This window comes from Paramisgurnus dabryanus, chromosome 21 (genome assembly GCF_030506205.2).
Source record: "Paramisgurnus dabryanus chromosome 21, PD_genome_1.1, whole genome shotgun sequence".
Classification (NCBI taxonomy): Eukaryota; Metazoa; Chordata; class Actinopteri; order Cypriniformes; family Cobitidae; genus Paramisgurnus; species Paramisgurnus dabryanus.
The window spans coordinates 30,083,560-30,103,229 of NC_133357.1; the positions used below are offsets into that span (position 1 = coordinate 30,083,560).

At 40.6% G+C, this 19,670-nt stretch overlaps 1 protein-coding gene across 2 annotated transcripts in view; it reads left to right on the forward strand.

Annotated features, from left to right (window-relative positions):
* Positions 1-19,670, forward strand: part of LOC135772947 (protein NLRC3-like) — a 121,898-nt gene that overhangs the window by 47,741 nt on the left and 54,487 nt on the right. Inside the window, exons 6-7 of one of the 2 annotated variants that reach the window (XM_065286542.2) lie at positions 378-551; positions 1,320-1,493. The exons of the other annotated variant lie outside the window; for it this stretch is intronic. Coding sequence (XP_065142614.1) covers positions 378-551; positions 1,320-1,493 — 348 coding nt within the window. The remainder of the gene's footprint in view (positions 1-377; positions 552-1,319; positions 1,494-19,670) is intronic. 2 annotated transcript variants of the gene reach the window in all.

Here is a 19,670-nt window from a genome sequence, read left to right on the forward strand (position 1 = left end):
CATAAAAACTTTTTATTTGTTTTCTTCCTGTACTTGAAATAGTGGTCAAGAAACCCCCCGCCCACACATGAATCTGATAATGCCAAATGTCTTGTTACCAGTAAAAAGTAGGGGGGCCGAGGGGCCCTCTAAGATTATCTTGTCAGGCTACCAAGACTGTCAGCTGGCCTGATTGTAGGATCCATGCCTTGGCATCTTGGTACTGTTTTGGTAGCACACGGAAGACCAGCAGCATATTGGGCAGGTAGTCATAAAGTTTGGCTCATCAGTGTTTAGGCAGTTTCTTAGGTTATGTTGAACCGATTAGATTGTTACAAACATAATCTTGGATTAACGGAGTTGTGTGGTCATTTTAAATGTTATATTCTTCTGTTTAGATTGTCCAGCTGTAATCTCACTTATCATTCCTGTGAAGGCTTGGCTTCAGCTCTAAAATCCTCAAACTCTTCTCTGAAAGAACTGGACTTGAGTAACAATGACCTGCAGGATTCGGGAGTGAAGCTCATCTCTGAAGGACTGAAGAGCCCAAACTGTCAGCTGGAGATTCTGAGGTATTTAAGAACATAGACAAGAATTTACTTAACTGCCTTTTCTTTTTTTGCTTTACTGACTGATAGTGCTGTGACGGATCGCAGTTGATCCGTGATCCGTATGGAAAACCCAAGACAAAGAGAAAAACACTTCTGTAGCTCTAAATAATAATAATAATAACAATAAATTTGTACAATAAAGACAGTGTAATTTTTCATTTAATTTGATTTCTGTACCTAATGCTAGTTTTAGACCTTACTTAATTTGCACCTTTGTTCTTATTTATAAATGTTTTTAATTTATTTTTGTTATTAGATTTTTCCCACCATTTCTTGTTCTGATCCGAAAAATGATCCGATCCGTGTTTTAAAAAAACGTAATGTGATCCGAACCGTGAGTTTTGTGATCCGTCACAGCCCTCCTGACTGATAGACACATAATTGCAGAATTATATTAAATTACAGTGTTTTTGTTAGTCACTATCATCAGTGTCTTGTGAGTTTATAAAATCTCCTAAGAATTAAGTTATTGATTTTGTCAGTAGTGGTTCTGTAGCTCAATTGGTAGAGCATTGCATTAGCAGCACAAAACATAGCCAATTTGATCCCCAATAAACACACAAATTATGAAATGTATAACTTGAATGCACCGTAAATTACTTTGCATAAAATCATTTGCATGAATATCAAAATGAATAAGGTCCATATTGCACAAAACCAGATTACAAAACATTACATATTCCTTTCTGTTTCAGTGTGTGTTTTATTAAATGCTATTTGTGTTTGCAGATTATCTGGCTGTATGGTGTCAGATGAAGGTTTTATTGCTCTCGCTTTAGCTTTAAGATCAAACCCATCACACCTGAGAGAGTTGGATCTGAGCTACAATCACCCAGGAGATTTAGGAATAAAGCTGCTCTCTGATCTGTTGGATGATTCACATTGTAAACTGGAGATACTCAAGTAAGTGCATTGTAAACTGGAGATACTCAAGTAAGTGCATGCACAGAGTTCTATTGGTGGAAATGTATGATAATCTATCACACAACCAAGACCATTACTGAAAATGTCAAGCTGTCCCTTTGTAACCATTCCTACTCGAACCCAGCCCGAAGCCATATTTGAACCTGCAATCAGTTCAGAATTGGAGACCAAACAGAAACTTAAAGCCCTACCCAAAGTAGACAGAATACAAGGTTTATAACCAGTGTTTGTGTGTTGCGATTTCAGCCTTCAGACCTAAGCCTCGTCTTGAAATACCTGCTTCCTGCCCTTCCCCTCTTAAATAATCTGCTGTTATCTTTTAATGAGTCAGTTCACATCAGTATCTACTGTTACACACTTCACCATCATTATTTCTTTAGCTTTATGGCACTGTTTTCTTGATTACTGGTCAACATATGACATCACATTGTGTTGTGGAGATCATGTTTTCTTCTATAGTAAAATGTGGTTTAACCAAACACTTTGACATTCATTATTTATCATGCAATTGTCACGGCCCGAGCGGACCACAAACTACGTGGGTCACGCTCTTACCACAGTTCCGCCTCTAAGAGGACCCCAAAGCACCCCAATGACCAGCCAAACAAGAAGTAAGTAAAATTAATAACAACTTTATTTAATTTAAAAAGAAGAAAGGGAACGGGGAAGGGAATCTAAAATATCCTCTCGCCCTCAGGGGGAACACTACGGGCCTGGGACATTGGAGGGGAGAGGTCAGAGCTGCAGGGCCATGGGATCACAGGGCAAGGGTTGGGCGGAGCTCCTTCGTCCTCGACCCACCTCCTGTGTGGGCAGTCTCTGCACGGCCCGCTTCGTCCTCTTGAGGGCAAATTAAAACACAGAGTGAGGGTAATATTAGGTTAACGGGCTCGCGTCTTCGTCACTGAGTCTTTCTCTGTTTCTCTATTTCAGGTTCTCCAGACTAGGCTGAAAGATGGGCCACGTCACCTCACCTCCAGGTAAGTGTTCTCTCTACAGGGCATCCAAGACGTGTTGGGTAAGTATAGCTTTAGCTCGTTGCAATGAGTGTTTTCTCTCTACAGGGCATTCAAGACGTGTTGGGTAAGTATAGCTTTAGCTCGTTGCAATGAGTGTTTTCTCTCTACAGGGCATTCAAGACGTGTTGGGTAAGTATAGCTTTAGCTCGTGGCAATGAGTGTGTTCTCTCTACAGGGCTTTCAAAACGTGTTCAGTACTGATGGCACTGGAGGAAGTGGGGGAAAGGAAGGTGTACGTCACCACATCACCAATGGAGCCAAACACGGGAGCGGGGGTCCCTCCTGATACTGCAGCCGGCGCGGCGGCGCCTCGCTATCCGTGGGTTCCAGCTAACGGGATCCACATGTCCTCTTCCCTTTCTCCTAAGGCAGGCGAAGATCTAGACAGATAGCAGTTATTTCCAGTGCTCCAGCCACACACAGCGTGTTTACAGCTCCTGGGCCCCCCTAGGCCTTCCCTTGGCCGCTCCTCCGTCAGTGGTTCTGGCACAGACTACCACGTCCTTCTCAGTGCCTTCCCTACCGTGTCCACGGGTCCTTGCAGGGCTTATATCCTGGCGTGTATGGAGTAGACTGGGTATTCGCCGACGCGGCGACTGCCGGTGGTACTCACAAAGAGCTCCTTTTCCCTACGAGGGAACGCAGACAATAAAGCACAGCATCACACTACAACTTGTGTACTCACGTCAATTAATCACTCCTCACACAGCACTTCACACACTCCAGTGAATAAGTAGGGTCTGGCTCCTCTCTAGACAAACCCAGCTCTTGGTTGAAAAAGGCAGCCTCTGATGTTGCGCTGACGAAGCCCCAACCAACTAAAGGTTTTGATGCCCGCTGCCTATCGGCACACTTATCCTCCGGCTCACCCACTGGCTTCCCTAAGTGGGGCCGCTGGAAAGATAAAACACACACTCCTTTAACACTTGAGTTTATTACCAACAATGAATGCGATTACTCACAGCTCCGTAGTTTCTCTCCAGCTTCACGGCTCGCCCACTGACTTCCCTTAATGGGGCCACTAGAAAGGTAAAGCACACACTCCTTTAACACTTCGAATAGTCAACAGCAATATATGCAATAACTCACAGCTCCGTGGTTTCTCTCCAGCTTCACGGCTCGCCCACTGACTTCCCTTGGTGGTGCCTCTAGAAAGGTAAAACACACACTCCTTTAACCCTTAGGGTTGTCAACAACAATGTATGCAATTACTCACAGCTCCGTGGTTTCTCTCCAGCTTCACGGCTCGCCCACTGACTTCCCTTGGTGGGGCCGCTAGAAAGGTAAAACACACACTCCTTTAACCCTTAGGGTTGTCAACAACAATGTATGCAATTACTCACAGCTCCGTTGTTTCTCTCCAGCTTTACGGCTCGCCCACTGACTTCCCTTGGTGGGGCCACTAGAAAGGTAAAGCACACACTCCTTTAACACTTCGAATAGTCAACAGCAATATATGCAATAACTCACAGCTCCGTGGTTTCTCTCCAGCTTCACGGCTCGCCCACTGACTTCCCTTGGTGGTGCCTCTAGAAAGGTAAAACACACACTCCTTTAACCCTTAGGGTTGTCAACAACAATGTATGCAATTACTCACAGCTCCGTTGTTTCTCTCCAGCTTCACGGCTCGCCCACTGACTTCCCTTAATGGGGCCACTAGAAAGGTAAAGCACACACTCCTTTAACACTTCGAATAGTCAACAGCAATATATGCAATAACTCACAGCTCCGTGGTTTCTCTCCAGCTTCACGGCTCGCCCACTGACTTCCCTTGGTGGTGCCTCTAGAAAGGTAAAACACACACTCCTTTAACCCTTAGGGTTGTCTACAACAATGTATGCAATTACTCACAGCTCCGTGGTTTCTCTCCAGCTTCACGGCTCGCCCACTGACTTCCCTTGGTGGGGCCGCTAGAAAGGTAAAACACACACTCCTTTAACCCTTAGGGTTGTCAACAACAATGTATGCAATTACTCACAGCTCCGTTGTTTCTCTCCAGCTTTACGGCTCGCCCACTGACTTCCCTTGGTGGGGCCGCTAGAAAGGTAAAACACACACTCTTTTAACCCTTAGGGTTGTCAACAACAATGTATGCAATTACTCACAGCTCCGTGGTTTCTCTCCAGCTTCATGGCTCGCCCACTGACTTCCCTTGGTGGGGCCGCTAGAAAGGTAAAACACACACTCTTTTAACCCTTAGGGTTGCAACAACAATATATGCAATTACTCACAGCTCCGTGGTTTCTCTCCAGCTTCATGGCTCGCCCACTGACTTCCCTTGGTGGGGCCGCTAGAAAGGTAAAACACACACTCCTTTAACCCTTAGGGTTATTAACAACAATGTATGCAATACTCACTGCTCCGTAGTTTCTCTCCAGCTTCGTGTGAGAAAGCGTTCTCCAGCCTCCGTACACATAGCAACAATCCGATCGTTGTGCGTTCTTAATACGCTACTGCTCACCCTTCGTTAATCCTCACGATGTCTCTCTCTTGTTTTGCAGATGCCCAGCGATCTCCTAGTTTCCTTTCCTACAGTCCCAGAGTAATCCTTACGGAGGTAGCCCAGCGTCTGCCCAACACACTCAACGGTTTAATCACAACACACGCTTCAACTTCCTTTGCACAACCACGCCGTCCTCTCACCCAGACCAGCCCCGCACTCTGTCCGCCCGCTTCCTCGCGGTTCCCGGCAGTCTCTTCCGCGGCGGGTGGTTGTTGTTCTGCCCAAGGCAGGAGTTGATTCGCCCAAGATCGAACCACCATTCTCCTTCTTCAGCTCACCTTTTATGTCCCTATCAATCATAGGGACCGCCCGTCAATGAACACTGCCTCACACTCGCACCTGTAGCGAATTACGCCCGATTTCGTTGCCGTGGGGAACCAGGAAGTAAAAATGAGTTTGAAAAATCCAGTCCGGGCGGAACCTCTCCTCTCCATCTTTGGTTCCGCCCCAAGTCACTCTGTGACACAATATTCTGTGAAATCTTTTGCTAGAGCAAAATCTACAGACAGGAGCCAACAAGACACAAGCCCACACATTGTTTAATTTAACAGAAAAAGACAGCAGATTAATGTAAGAAGCTCCGATGCAAAAGCCGCTAAACGTAACCTCCATCAAAAAGGATATAATCATATTAACCGAATATTCTGCACGTATTATACACTCACCAAACACTTTCCCTTCAAATCCGCTTAATCCCAGTCTCAGGCCATTCAGAAATACTGCTTTGTTGGCAGAATATGTTCAACGCCATGATGATTTTAAAGGAAAGTCCTCAAAGCGCACAGAAGATGATTTTGAATCGACTGTGGATCACATTCAAATTTGTGTCCCTTGCGAGTACTTGGACCTGAATACATCTCTAATGTGAAAGTCACATGCATCACAACACCCCCTAGTGTGTGCTTCAGTTTCCTCATTTTGACCTTTTGAATTCTGACAAAAAGGGCATAAATTATGGTATGCTCTGATCAGTTTCAGGCCTCATATATGTGGAAATATATTAAATAGAAGTCTGATAAATGCATTTGAGTCCACAACACAATCAGACAGATCAGATACTCCCATCTTAAGACATGTTGTACGTCATTCATAAAGCAACATTTGTCAATGAGGTCAACTTATGTGGACACCAGCCGTGATCACATGACTTTTCTTAGCAGCGCAATGGAAGACAAATGCCCTGTAACCAAATACGTTTTTTTCCACATATTTTCACATATCTTTATCTTCTTTACTACACTTTTCTGTGCAGACTCAGCAGATGCAAGACTTTCAGTTAATGTGGGCTACTGCTAATATTGTTGTAGTCAGTTATCAGTTATATTAGAATCATGTAATTGAAGTAAACTTATTTAACCACTTGCAAATAGTTTCTCTAAAAGGATTGTCATCTGAGAGAATTTCTTTACTGTCCTGTGCATTGCTCAGAAACAGTTGCACTTTATAATCTTTTGATGTAGAATGACATTTACATTCCCTTACTGCACATCATACTTCATTTAACATATTCTTGAGAACTGCTGAAAGTGTTGGTGTATTATCTACAACTGCACAAAAGAGAGAAAAACACAATCTTATAATAAACTACAATTCCAATTTTATTTATCAGAAATTAAATTGTTGCATTGGCTGTGGGTTTAAGAAAGAGCAGCTGCCTCCAGAGATGATCTGCACAATCAATCAGTTTAGAGACATCACTCCTGCCAGCACATTACATGAAGATGCAGTACTAACACCTGTGTTTTTTATTCTGCTTTTTAAGTTGCTGTTACAAACAGACAAAATAGCATTTAACTGTTTTTAAAGATACTTAAAGTACTTTAAGAGCATCAAATTTTAATTACAATCATTAATTTCAATCTTTGACAAGGATAGTAAAGATATCAAGATTACCCAGGTGAAAAAGTAGTACACTTCCATAGTGTACTTAAAGTGCTTTATTTTCGCACACTAATTTTGTACTTAATATACTAAAAATTCATCTTTAGTACTTCTTAAGATGTTCTTAAAATCATCTAAGTGTACTTCACTGTGCTATTTTGAGACACCATAAATATGAACTAAAATGTGCTAAAAATGTATTTAAAAAATGTATTTAGATACCACTTTTAGTAAACTTGAACCCATCTTTGTATGAAAGTTGAGTTCAAGTTTAATTCAAGTGTTAAGTAAATACATTTTTTAATACAGAGATAGTATGTTAAAAATGCATTTTAGTTCATATTCATGGTGTCTCAAAATAGCACAGTGAAGTACACTTTTAAGATTTTAAGAACATCTTAAGAAGTACTAAAGATGAATTTTTAGTATATTAAGTACAAAATTAGTGTGCGAAAATAAAGCACTTTAAGTACACTATGGAAGTGTACTACTTTTTCACCTGGGTATATTTTTACAGAAAATGTTACATTATTTATGGTGATTTATGTACAAAAGTAGCTTTAACTGGGTTTTTAACTGGGTTTTTAAATTCAGTGTCATAAAAAGTTCACAACCTTTCATCAATAGCTCTGCAGGGGTTAAAAATGGGCATTGCTGATCAGTGTTTCTACTATCAATATGTATTGCCTTTTCTTGCAGTGCACAAACACGCAGTGATCTCAGATAATTAAATCCCGCTATACTAATCATCAACAGCAGGGGTGTTCAAAGAAACCAAATAAGCGAGATCATAATTAGCGAGATCTAAACATCTCGGATGTGTCATTTGATCTTGGATGTAATAAGCGACGAACGAAGAACTTAGTGGAGTAATGTTGAAGTTTTATGTTTTGTTACAGACATAAAGCTCTATAATCTTGTATAATCATTTGTTTGTGTTCGTTGTGTTACGCTCTACTGTTTTGGTCTACGGTTATAGCCTGGTTACAAATGTAACCGTATTTCTATGACTGGTGGAAGACCACAAGAGGCGTAAACAGAGTGGAAATATCATGCACTTGGCCATTGGTTACGAGAACTTATTGATTGGTTGTCATCTCATGACCTCATGACATCTAATAGTCTAATATAAAGCCTATCGCAATGTCATGATCTTTTTCACTGGTCATTCTCGAGATTCCGAGTGACCAAGAACTCTGGCGGTCTTCCACTATTCATAGAACCATGGTTACATTTGTAACCAGCGTTCTATTTCATACTTCCAGACTGCCAGGCGTAAACAGAGTGGAAGACTCATACCACCAAGTCACGAGGATGTAAAGACATTAGACAGTAATTGAACTCAACATCTTTATTAACAAAGTGCACAGGCACAAAACAATCCACACACTACACCACACTGGGAAGCACAGAAAAAGAAAGAGGTGGGAGCGAGACCACATTCAGTCTGTAAAAACGTGACCAAGTGCATGTCAAAGACCAAGTCGCCGCAGAGCAAATATCCGCGTTAGAACCATGGCATGCTTGGTCAACTGGGCGCAATCAGGAGCACTTTGTGACCTCTCTCCCGGACCCAGTTGAGCACCGCCCATATCAGTGCTGTCGGTGGGAAGGCATATAATACTCGGTCTGGCCACTCGTGGGCAAGGGCATCCCTGCCCAGCGATCCCTGTTCCGTCCGTTCGGAGAACCACAGAGGGCAATGCGTCTTCCGGGAGGCGAATAGATCCACTGACTCCTCGCCGTAGGTGTGCCAAATTTTCTGCACAGTTTCCTTGTGCAACTGGCAGTCTGTCAGCCTCAGTTCCCCCCGGAACAGAGAATCCACTGCAGTATTGAGATGGCCAGTAACATGTATTGCCAGAAGCTTCCATGTCAGGTGCAGAGAGGACAAGGACCTCGTGCCGCCCTGATGATTAATGGGAAACACCATGGAGGTGTTGTCCATCCTGACCAGGATGTGCTTCCCCGTCAGGACCATCTTGAAGTGCTTGAGTGTCAGAAAAACTGCCTGTAGCTCCAGCATGTTGATATGGCACTTTCATAGGTGCAGTTCCCACAGACGGTTCACCCCCTGATGTTGCCATACCCCCCCACCCCGAGAGGGAGGCGTCCATCATGATCACCTCTCTTTGTGATGGGGGAGACCCCATTTGCAGAAACGGTTTACCCGACTGTATAAATTGTCTTGCCGCCAATGGGTGAGGAAAAGGAGAAAGTTCCCCGAGACCCATACAAGGGTTCGCAGATTGCAATTAGCCACCACTGAGAGAGAGCCTTAACAGAATGACTTTGAACTGATAGGTCTTGTGCTAAAATGAAATCTCGGGAACTGTCTGTGCTCCTCCGCAATGGGCACATAAAAATAAGCATCCTTTAGGTCTATGGTAACAAACCATACACCTGGGACAATGGCTTGGACCACATCGGCCATGCGGAACGGTAGACGCTTTAAGAATTTGTTTAAGTGCCTTAAATCCAGGATGGGGCTGAACCCTCCATCCTTTTTGGGAACAGAAAGTAAAGGGAATAAAAAGTTCCCGAACATAATAGAGGATATACCTCCTCTATGGCATTCCTCTGCAAAACTGTTGCACTCTGCCATGAGGACCAATTTTTGCCGCTCGTCCGCTATTGTTGTGCGGCAAACCTGGGTGCAAGGAGGAGGTTGACGATGAATCTGCAGTCTGTAGCCCTTCTCGTGTGTCTCAAGAAGCCAAGTCTCTCCAACACTGCAGTTGGGGTGCAGAAAAGCCCTAGCTTGTGAGGAGTGAGGAGACCCAGAGCTCTCCCACAGTCGCTGGCTACAGCGCAGAGAGCCTGAAGTGAGGCTTCCAGTAAACTAGTTGCTGTGTCCTCGTGACTAGTAGGATGCAGAAACTAATTCAGGGCTAAAAGCAAGTGGCCCATAGAATTACCTACATGACCCAGTCTGGCTACGGTATTGTATATTTGACCAGTGTATCATCTGTGCGTCTGCATTCCTTGTTAGGTCAACGCACATCCTGACATTCCGGCTTTGTCCGGAAATACAATGAGGGAAACCATGCAGGGTTCTAAAGCTGGCATCGCGCGAGTCCTACAACGTCTGGTGTGGACATATCCGCCAGCATGTGAGTAACACAGTCCGGCCGAAACGACAGCGCCAATTGAAAAGCTGCCGATACCACCTCAGTAAAATCTTTGCAGTGTGGAAGGCGCATATCCTTCACCCCGGGTACCGAGCGCCACAACAGATTGGTCGGTCCCGTTGATGCTGCTGGTATATCTAGCTCCAGTTTCGCAAACACACTGTTGAAAGTGTCACGCAACGATAGTGCAACTGAAGATGTCTCACTCCCTGTCCCCGGCTCGCTGCCACTGACCAAGGGTATAGGGGGGAGGATCGATTTGGTGGTAACATCGTGTCAGTCAGTGGCTGACTAAGAGATTCACTAAAAAGTGAGTCCGTGGCTGCCAACGTTACCGCGTCGCACCCCTCTACGTCCGCTGTCACTGAGTGTGAGAGCAGAAACGCTAGCGGATCAGTCTTTCAGTGTCTACGAACAAGCACTAGACAAACGCTGTTGGCGCAGCTCAACCGGCTTAATACTGCACTCTGGACAGGGGTTAGACCAGGGGTGTCAAACTCATTTTAGGCTGAGGGCCGGATGGTAAATAACACCATGTAGTGCGGGCCGGATAATTTTTTTAAACCTTAGTGTGCTGATAATTGTGTTAAAATTAACTAAACATACCAATTAATTAGTTTGTTTAGCAAGAAAACCAGAGAAACACACAGCTCTGTGAAAACTACATTTCATAAGGTCACACTCATACTGTATATTATACACACAAATTTACATCTGAACAAAACCCACTGGCCCTATAGGTTTAAAAGCTTTAATTTAACTTCTTTTGCCTTAATGCCAAAATTATTTATAAACCATTCACTTTTCTTTGGAATATATTTGTAATAAGAACAGTCATTTAGAAAATGCTAGATGGGGCAGTGGCCCAAACCAAAAATGGCACTATGGGGGGTGGTACTATTATTATGGTTTTAATAAAGTATTATAAATATTATGTGTTGTATTACTAGCATCAACTTAGACATGTGATTATAATGGGAAATATAATAACAAGAATTAAAGTGTGACAATCAGCAAAATACTCAATATAATTTATCAAAAAGATGAATCCAAGGCACTCTTCTTCAATGAAAAATTTTAAAAAACCTTTATTAAACTGGCTTCTTCATATTAGAAAGTTTAAAAATACATGGGGTATGGAAAACAACCCACGCGTAGCGGCACAAAACAGCCTTCTTCAGGGTATGTATTCCAAACAAACAATTGTCTCTTTTATATGGTGATTAGAAACACCTGAGTGACATAGGACATGCATATACATAGAGTGTCCACAGGGTGGCTACAAGGCAAATGTGAAAAGAAAAAAAAAAAAAAAATTAAAACAAACATACACACTTACATACATACAAAAAAAAAAAAAAAAAATACATCTTATGTGTTTTAAAATCACAGAATTCTTTACATTGTTTGATATTAGGGCAATGATTGCAAAACCCACACTTATAAGTACCTTTTAACTCTCTATGAAGCCAAGTAGTCTGTTTTTTTGCAGGAAGATGACTAGGTACTAATTTATCTCGTAGTGTTGGGGCCCTCTTAAAACTAATTTTTGGGAAATCAGAAAACACTTCATTGAGAACAGGGTCACTCTTGATGAGATTCCAATTTGATTGTATAATCCTTTTTATGGGATTGGCCAAAGAGCTGCATTTTGTCACAAAATAAACTTGATTGGGTGCACAATGTCGTTTTTTCTTCTTCTGAAATAGCTCTGTTCTAGAAATGGATTGGGCTTTCCTGTAAGCATTATGTACAATTTCTGAATGATATCCTCTTTCCAAATAACGACTAGACATAACTTTGGCTTGCGCTTCAAATTCCATTTCAGTATCACAGATACGTCTCAAACGTTGGAACTGGCCAAAAGGTATATTATTTTTTAGCCAATTTGGATGGAAACTGTCTGCTCTTAGCATAGTGTTTCTATCTGTTGTCTTGCGGTACACTGTAGTGTGGAGCTTGCCATCATTGCCAATAGATATAATTAGATCTAGAAAGTTAATAGCCGTTTTTGAATGTTCCATACATAATTTTATATTCCTATCATTGTTATTCAAGTTATCATGAAATTGTAACAATTCATCATAGGAACCATCCCATATCGGAAGAATATCATCAATGTACCTCCCCCACCATTTGATCTTAGCCCTATATCTATTTGAATGGACAAAATCCCTCTCCCACAAACCTAAAAAAAGGTTAGCATAGTTAGGGGCAAAACATGCACCCATCGCAGTGCCCCTAACCTGAATAAATAGTCGGTCTTGGAAAAGGAAGACATTGTTCTTAAGTGTCCATTCAGTAAGTTGGATGAGAAATTCGGAGGGAGGCAAAGAGTCAATGGGTCTGTTCATCAAAAAATGTTGTAACGCTTTTAAACCATCATTATGAGCAATATTTGTGTAGAGAGACTCAACATCCAGTGTAACTAGGAAGCAGTTGTCTGGAACTCTCATGTCACTTAAGACCTTCAATACATGTGTGGTATCCTGTATATAGGAGGGAAGTTGTTGAGCTAATGGCTTGATGTGGAAGTCTATGAATTGCGATGCTGGCTCTGTAAGAGACCCATTGGACGATATGATTGGCCTGCCCGGAGGGGATTCAAGAGACTTATGGACCTTAGGGAGCATATAGAAGGTGGGTATTCTAGGATGTTCACATAAAAGAAAATCATGCTCCTGTTTTGAGATCCATCCAGTGTCCTTTGCTGCGAGCAATAGATCTTTCAATTTATCTCTTGTGTTGTCTATTGGATTAAACAGCAGCTGTTGGTAATACTCTTTATTTTCCAGTTGTCGTAGAGCCTCTTCAACATATTTGTCTCTGTCCATTACTACAACTGCTCCCCCTTTATCTGCAGGTTTTATGATAATAGACTCATTATTAGCCAAATAATCTATTGCCAATTTTTGAGATTTAGTCAAGTTCTCCCTTCTTTTTTGATTTGACGATAAGAACAGTCTTTCAATATCAAAGTCCACCTTTTTGGTAAAGGCAGTCAAAGTCACATTTGAAACTGGAGGCAAGAAGTGTGATTTTGGTCTAAAGGAAGATCTTTGTGCTATGCTTTCATTTCTCTGGTTTTGATGATACCAAACTTTAAGGTGAAGACTTCGATAAAATCTAAATAGATCTATTTTGGTATTAAACAAAGTCGTGTGGTGAGTAGGTGAGAAAGAGAGTCCTTTAGATAACACACTGACACAGTCAGGGGTAAGAGATGTTTTGGATAAATTAATTACCGTCTGCTCTTGTTCCGGTCCCTGAGATTCCATGGTTGTGGTTTCAATTGTTGTTGTCCTTGACCGCTTTCTGCCTCTCCTTGTTTTCTTCTTCTTATATTGGATTTTGTATGTTTGGGTCTTTCGTCCAAAAAATCTGACATAGAAGCAGTTGGTGAAGACATATTGGAGATAGAAGTGGATTCTTCATCGCTGGTAGTAAGATTGAAGGACACAGATCTCTGTTTATGTCTGTCCCTGTGATTTGGTCTTGTCCACTTATATACTCTGTCTTCTTTGTAATCATTTTAATCCCTCTTGAATTTCTTGATCTTTTGTTGTCTGACCCAATCTGTAAGTTTCTCAAGGTCCTGTTTCAATTTATTCTCAAAGGGCAATCTTGTATCATCATTGCTCATTGCAGATATTTGTACTTTTATCTCATTAATTTTTTCTTGTATAGCTTCTTTTTCTTTCTTGCTGTGTTCAATGATTAGCAGGATCAGATCTAATGAGCATTTGTTCAGAATAGCTTCCCATTTTGATCTAAAGTCTGTATCTTCTATACCAAAGGAGGGGAATTTTTTCATTCTAAGGCCTCTTGGAATGCGGCCCTCGCGCCAGTAATCAGACAGATTGACAATACTCCAATGAAGCTTAATCTCTTTCTCTGCCATTCTTTTTAGTTCAAAATATTTTTTACTCACATCTGGTTCAACTCCAGGAGGATTTGTAGTACCGTCGAGTAAGGACTGAGTAACGATGATGCTGTTGGCTTGCTCATTTGAATATGAGAATGCTGTGTAATGTCTTCCATTCTCCATCTTGAGCTTAAATACGACTCCACAATGCTCACTGAATATGAGCAGAGCAACTCCAGAGAAAACACGTCCCTTGTGCTTAATATAATAGAGAAAAAGAATGTCCAGGGTGCTCAGGGAGTTCAAAAAGCAAATATTACAAAAGCAAAAAACACCATACAACCATTTACAAAAAAGGACTAAAGTCTATTTCTTCATTTAACCCAGGGTATACTGTGGCCTGTAGTTCATGTATATAAAAGAGGCCTTAGAATGAAAAAATTCCCCTCCTTTGGTATAGAAGATACAGACTTTAGATCAAAATGGGAAGCTATTCTGAACAAATGCTCATTAGATCTGATCCTGCTAATCATTGAACACAGCAAGAAAGAAAAAGAAGCTATACAAGAAAAAATTAATGAGATAAAAGTACAAATATCTGCAATGAGCAATGATGATACAAGATTGCCCTTTGAGAATAAATTGAAACAGGACCTTGAGAAACTTACAGATTGGGTCAGACAACAAAAGATCAAGAAATTCAAGAGGGATGAAAATGATTACAAAGAAGACAGAGTATATAAGTGGACGAGACCAAATCACAGGGACAGACATAAACAGAGATCTGTGTCCTTCAATCTTACTACCAGCGATGAAGAATCCACTTCTATCTCCAATATGTCTTCACCAACTGCTTCTATGTCAGATTTTTTGGACGAAAGACCCAAACATACAAAATCCAATATAAGAAGAAGAAAACAAGGAGAGGCAGAAAGCGGTCAAGGACAACAACAATTGAAACCACAACCATGGAATCTCAGGGACCGGAACAAGAGCAGACGGTAATTAATTTATCCAAAACATCTCTTACCCCTGACTGTGTCAGTGTGTTATCTAAAGGACTCTCTTTCTCACCTACTCACCACACGACTTTGTTTAATACCAAAATAGATCTATTTAGATTTTATCGAAGTCTTCACCTTAAAGTTTGGTATCATCAAAACCAGAGAAATGAAAGCATAGCACAAAGATCTTCCTTTAGACCAAAATCACACTTCTTGCCTCCAGTTTCAAATGTGACTTTGACTGCCTTTACCAAAAAGGTGGACTTTGATATTGAAAGACTGTTCTTATCGTCAAATCAAAAAAGAAGGGAGAACTTGACTAAATCTCAAAAATTGGCAATAGATTATTTGGCTAATAATGAGTCTATTATCATAAAACCTGCAGATAAAGGGGGAGCAGTTGTAGTAATGGACAGAGACAAATATGTTGAAGAGGCTCTACGACAACTGGAAAATAAAGAGTATTACCAACAGCTGCTGTTTAATCCAATAGACAACACAAGAGATAAATTGAAAGATCTATTGCTCGCAGCAAAGGACACTGGATGGATCTCAAAACAGGAGCATGATTTTCTTTTATGTGAACATCCTAGAATACCCACCTTCTATATGCTCCCTAAGGTCCATAAGTCTCTTGAATCCCCTCCGGGCAGGCCAATCATATCGTCCAATGGGTCTCTTACAGAGCCAGCATCGCAATTCATAGACTTCCACATCAAGCCATTAGCTCAACAACTTCCCTCCTATATACAGGATACCACACATGTATTGAAGGTCTTAAGTGACATGAGAGTTCCAGACAACTGCTTCCTAGTTACACTGGATGTTGAGTCTCTCTACACAAATATTGCTCATAATGATGGTTTAAAAGCGTTACAACATTTTTTGATGAACAGACCCATTGACTCTTTGCCTCCCTCCGAATTTCTCATCCAACTTACTGAATGGACACTTAAGAACAATGTCTTCCTTTTCCAAGACCGACTATTTATTCAGGTTAGGGGCACTGCGATGGGTGCATGTTTTGCCCCTAACTATGCTAACCTTTTTTTAGGTTTGTGGGAGAGGGATTTTGTCCATTCAAATAGATATAGGGCTAAGATCAAATGGTGGGGGAGGTACATTGATGATATTCTTCCGATATGGGATGGTTCCTATGATGAATTGTTACAATTTCATGATAACTTGAATAACAATGATAGGAATATAAAATTATGTATGGAACATTCAAAAACGGCTATTAACTTTCTAGATCTAATTATATCTATTGGCAATGATGGCAAGCTCCACACTACAGTGTACCGCAAGACAACAGATAGAAACACTATGCTAAGAGCAGACAGTTTCCATCCAAATTGGCTAAAAAATAATATACCTTTTGGCCAGTTCCAACGTTTGAGACGTATCTGTGATACTGAAATGGAATTTGAAGCGCAAGCCAAAGTTATGTCTAGTCGTTTTTTGGAAAGAGGATATCATTCAGAAATTGTACATAATGCTTACAGGAAAGCCCAATCCATTTCTAGAACAGAGCTATTTCAGAAGAAGAAAAAACGACATTGTGCACCCAATCAAGTTTATTTTGTGACAAAATGCAGCTCTTTGGCCAATCCCATAAAAAGGATTATACAATCAAATTGGAATCTCATCAAGAGTGACCCTGTTCTCAATGAAGTGTTTTCTGATTTCCCAAAAATTAGTTTTAAGAGGGCCCCAACACTACGAGATAAATTAGTACCTAGTCATCTTCCTGCAAAAAAACAGACTACTTGGCTTCATAGAGAGTTAAAAGGTACTTATAAATGTGGGTTTTGCAATCATTGCCCTAATATCAAACAATGTAAAGAATTCTGTGATTTTAAAACACATAAGATGTATAACATTAAGGCATTCATCAACTGTAACACTACTTTTGTGGTCTATAGGTTATCTTGTCAATGTGGATGCTTCTATATAGGCAGGACGAAAAGACGTCTTAAAGATAGAGTATCTGAGCATAAAAATGCCATCAGAAAAGTCAATCTAGATTACCCTATGGCTAAACATTTTAAAAATGCACACAATAGCAATCCAGAAAGCCTCATGGTAGAGGGCTTAGAAACGATCAAAAAGAGTATTCGGGGGGGTGATCGATTAAAAATACTTTTACAGAGAGAAACATTTTATATACATGAACTACAGGCCACAGTATACCCTGGGTTAAATGAAGAAATAGACTTTAGTCCTTTTTTGTAAATGGTTGTATGGTGTTTTTTTTTTTTTTGTATGTATGTAAGTGTGTATGTTTGTTTTAATTATTTTTTTTTTTTTTCTTTACATTTGCCTTGTAGCCACCCTGTGGACACTCTATGTATATGCATGTCCTATGTCACTCAGGTGTTTCTAATCACCATATAAAAGTGACAATTGTTTGTTTGGAATACATACCCTGAAGAAGGCTGTTTTGTGCCGCTACGCGTGGGTTGTTTTCCATACCCCATGTATTTTTAAACTTTCTAATATGAAGAAGCCAGTTTAATAAAGGTTTTTTAAAATTTTTCATTGAAGAAGAGTGCCTTGGATTCATCTTTTTGATATATTTATTTGGAATTCCCTATCCCAAAGAGCACCTTCTAATATTTGCTTTTTGAACTCCCTGAGCACCCTGGACATTCTTTTTCACTCAATATAATTTACCTGCTGGCTTGATGGAGCTTTGAATCCATGTTTGCAATGTTGAACTGCCTTTAGCAGCCTCCCTTTCTGTTCTCTGTCTTTATTTTGTCAAGGCATTGGTGTTTTTGTCTACAAAGTGTGCCAACAACAGCAAATTTAGTGTTTATATTAACTTAGATCTGATCGAGAACATTAAATCCCTTAGACAAGCATTGTAACTTTAATACTAAGAATGTGGATATTTTGTCGAATGCTTGCTAAGTTGTTAGCACTTTTAGAACACCGACAGCAAATCATTACCGGAAGAAATACATAAACAAACTTCCAAATTACGAATTCTGAGGTTTAACAACTGATATAATGTAATGAATCTACCTGTTACTGCAACGAACTTCGGAAACTGTCGTCTTTGCTCTCCAGGCAGAGAGTGGACATAGAGATTCTGTGGAGCGGGCGGGAAAACACGAAGTGGATTACTGGAATCAGTGGATCTTTAGGGGAGCGGTAACAATGAAACGGCAAGATTTTTGGGCACCGTGTTTAGTCTGTTCCGCATTTTGCTGCTTTCCGCAAGTCTCTCATAAAAACGAACTAGACACCCGCCTAAAGGGTTTTTAAAATATGTATTTCATATTTAATTAAACTGTATAAATCATCATGCGGGCCGGATTGGACACCTTTGCGGGCCGTATCCGGCCCGCGGGCCGCATGTTTGACACCCCTGGGTTAGACAAATCTTCCTTTAGGTGTTCCTTACCCAGACACGATGGGCAGCGGTCATGCACGTCCAACATGTCCATCTCGGCCAAGCACTGAGAGCAAAATGCTGACTCCATAATTATGGGGGTAATTTGATGCCAATATTATTGAAAATGGACAGACTAAAAGTCACAAATAGATATTACAACTTGTAAACACAAAACGCATTCTACAAATAGATTAAAAATACACAAACACAGTCCTCGTGATCCGCAAATGTAAAACAAGATCTACGAATCGACTTTGTGATCCACAAATATAAAGCATGATTTACAAAAAGAAATCAGTGACTTGTACTTGAAAACCAGAATTTGAATGAATGTAAAGTGACTTCTTTGCAGATGAATATCATTTTCTATTTGTAGATTGTGTCACATTTGTTTTCAGAATTCTGACACTATTGTTTCGCTTTTGTGACAAAATAATGCCATAATCGTTGAAAATGAAGAGACTACAATTTGTAAACACGAAACAAATCTGCAAATAGGTTCCAAATCTGCAAACAAACTCCTCATGATCCGCAAATGTAAAACGAGATCTACAAATATATAAAAATCCACGAACAGACTCTTCATGACATACAAATATAAAATGCGATTTACAAATAGATTTAAAATCCGCAAACCAACTCTTTATGATTCACAAATAGAAATCATCGACTTGTACTTGACAAACAGAATTTAAATGAATGCAAAGTGAGTTGTCTGCGCATGAGGGTCATTATTTGTTTGTAGATTGTGTTGCATTTGTTTTCAGAATTTTGACACAACTGTTTCGCTGTTTTCCATTAAAAAAATCTACAAATGCCCTCCTAATATTTTGCAAACAAACACAGTCTAACTTGTATTTTCCAACCATTGTAAAAAGACATTCTTACACATTCTGTGCAAAGTTCAGCATGCAAGTGTTGAATCTGTGTTTGCAGATCACAGGGCATTCACGAATCCTTCTGCACAAGTCTACAGATCTTTTTGGCACTATCTTTCCGCAGAGTTTTTCACTACGATCCATGCGTGTAGTCAGCCAATCAGGGGTATTGCTTCAAAGTGATGCCACGCCCCCTCAATAAGCTCTTTTCAAAATAAAAGCTGGGCTCACTGCCATTTACCGTTGCCGGTGTTACAGCGCTGAAAGGCGGCCAGACCGGGTTATCGATATTATATTAATGATATTAAAGCATTTATGTATAGCATGGCAAATATGTAGCATTAACGCGAACTAGAACAACCCCTCGTTTAAGTTATTATCAGTGCCTGACAATTCAGCCGGTTGACTGTATGCAAGTCTATTATTTTTCCATGAAATTGCATTTGTGAACAACAAATCCGTGTTGGAAATA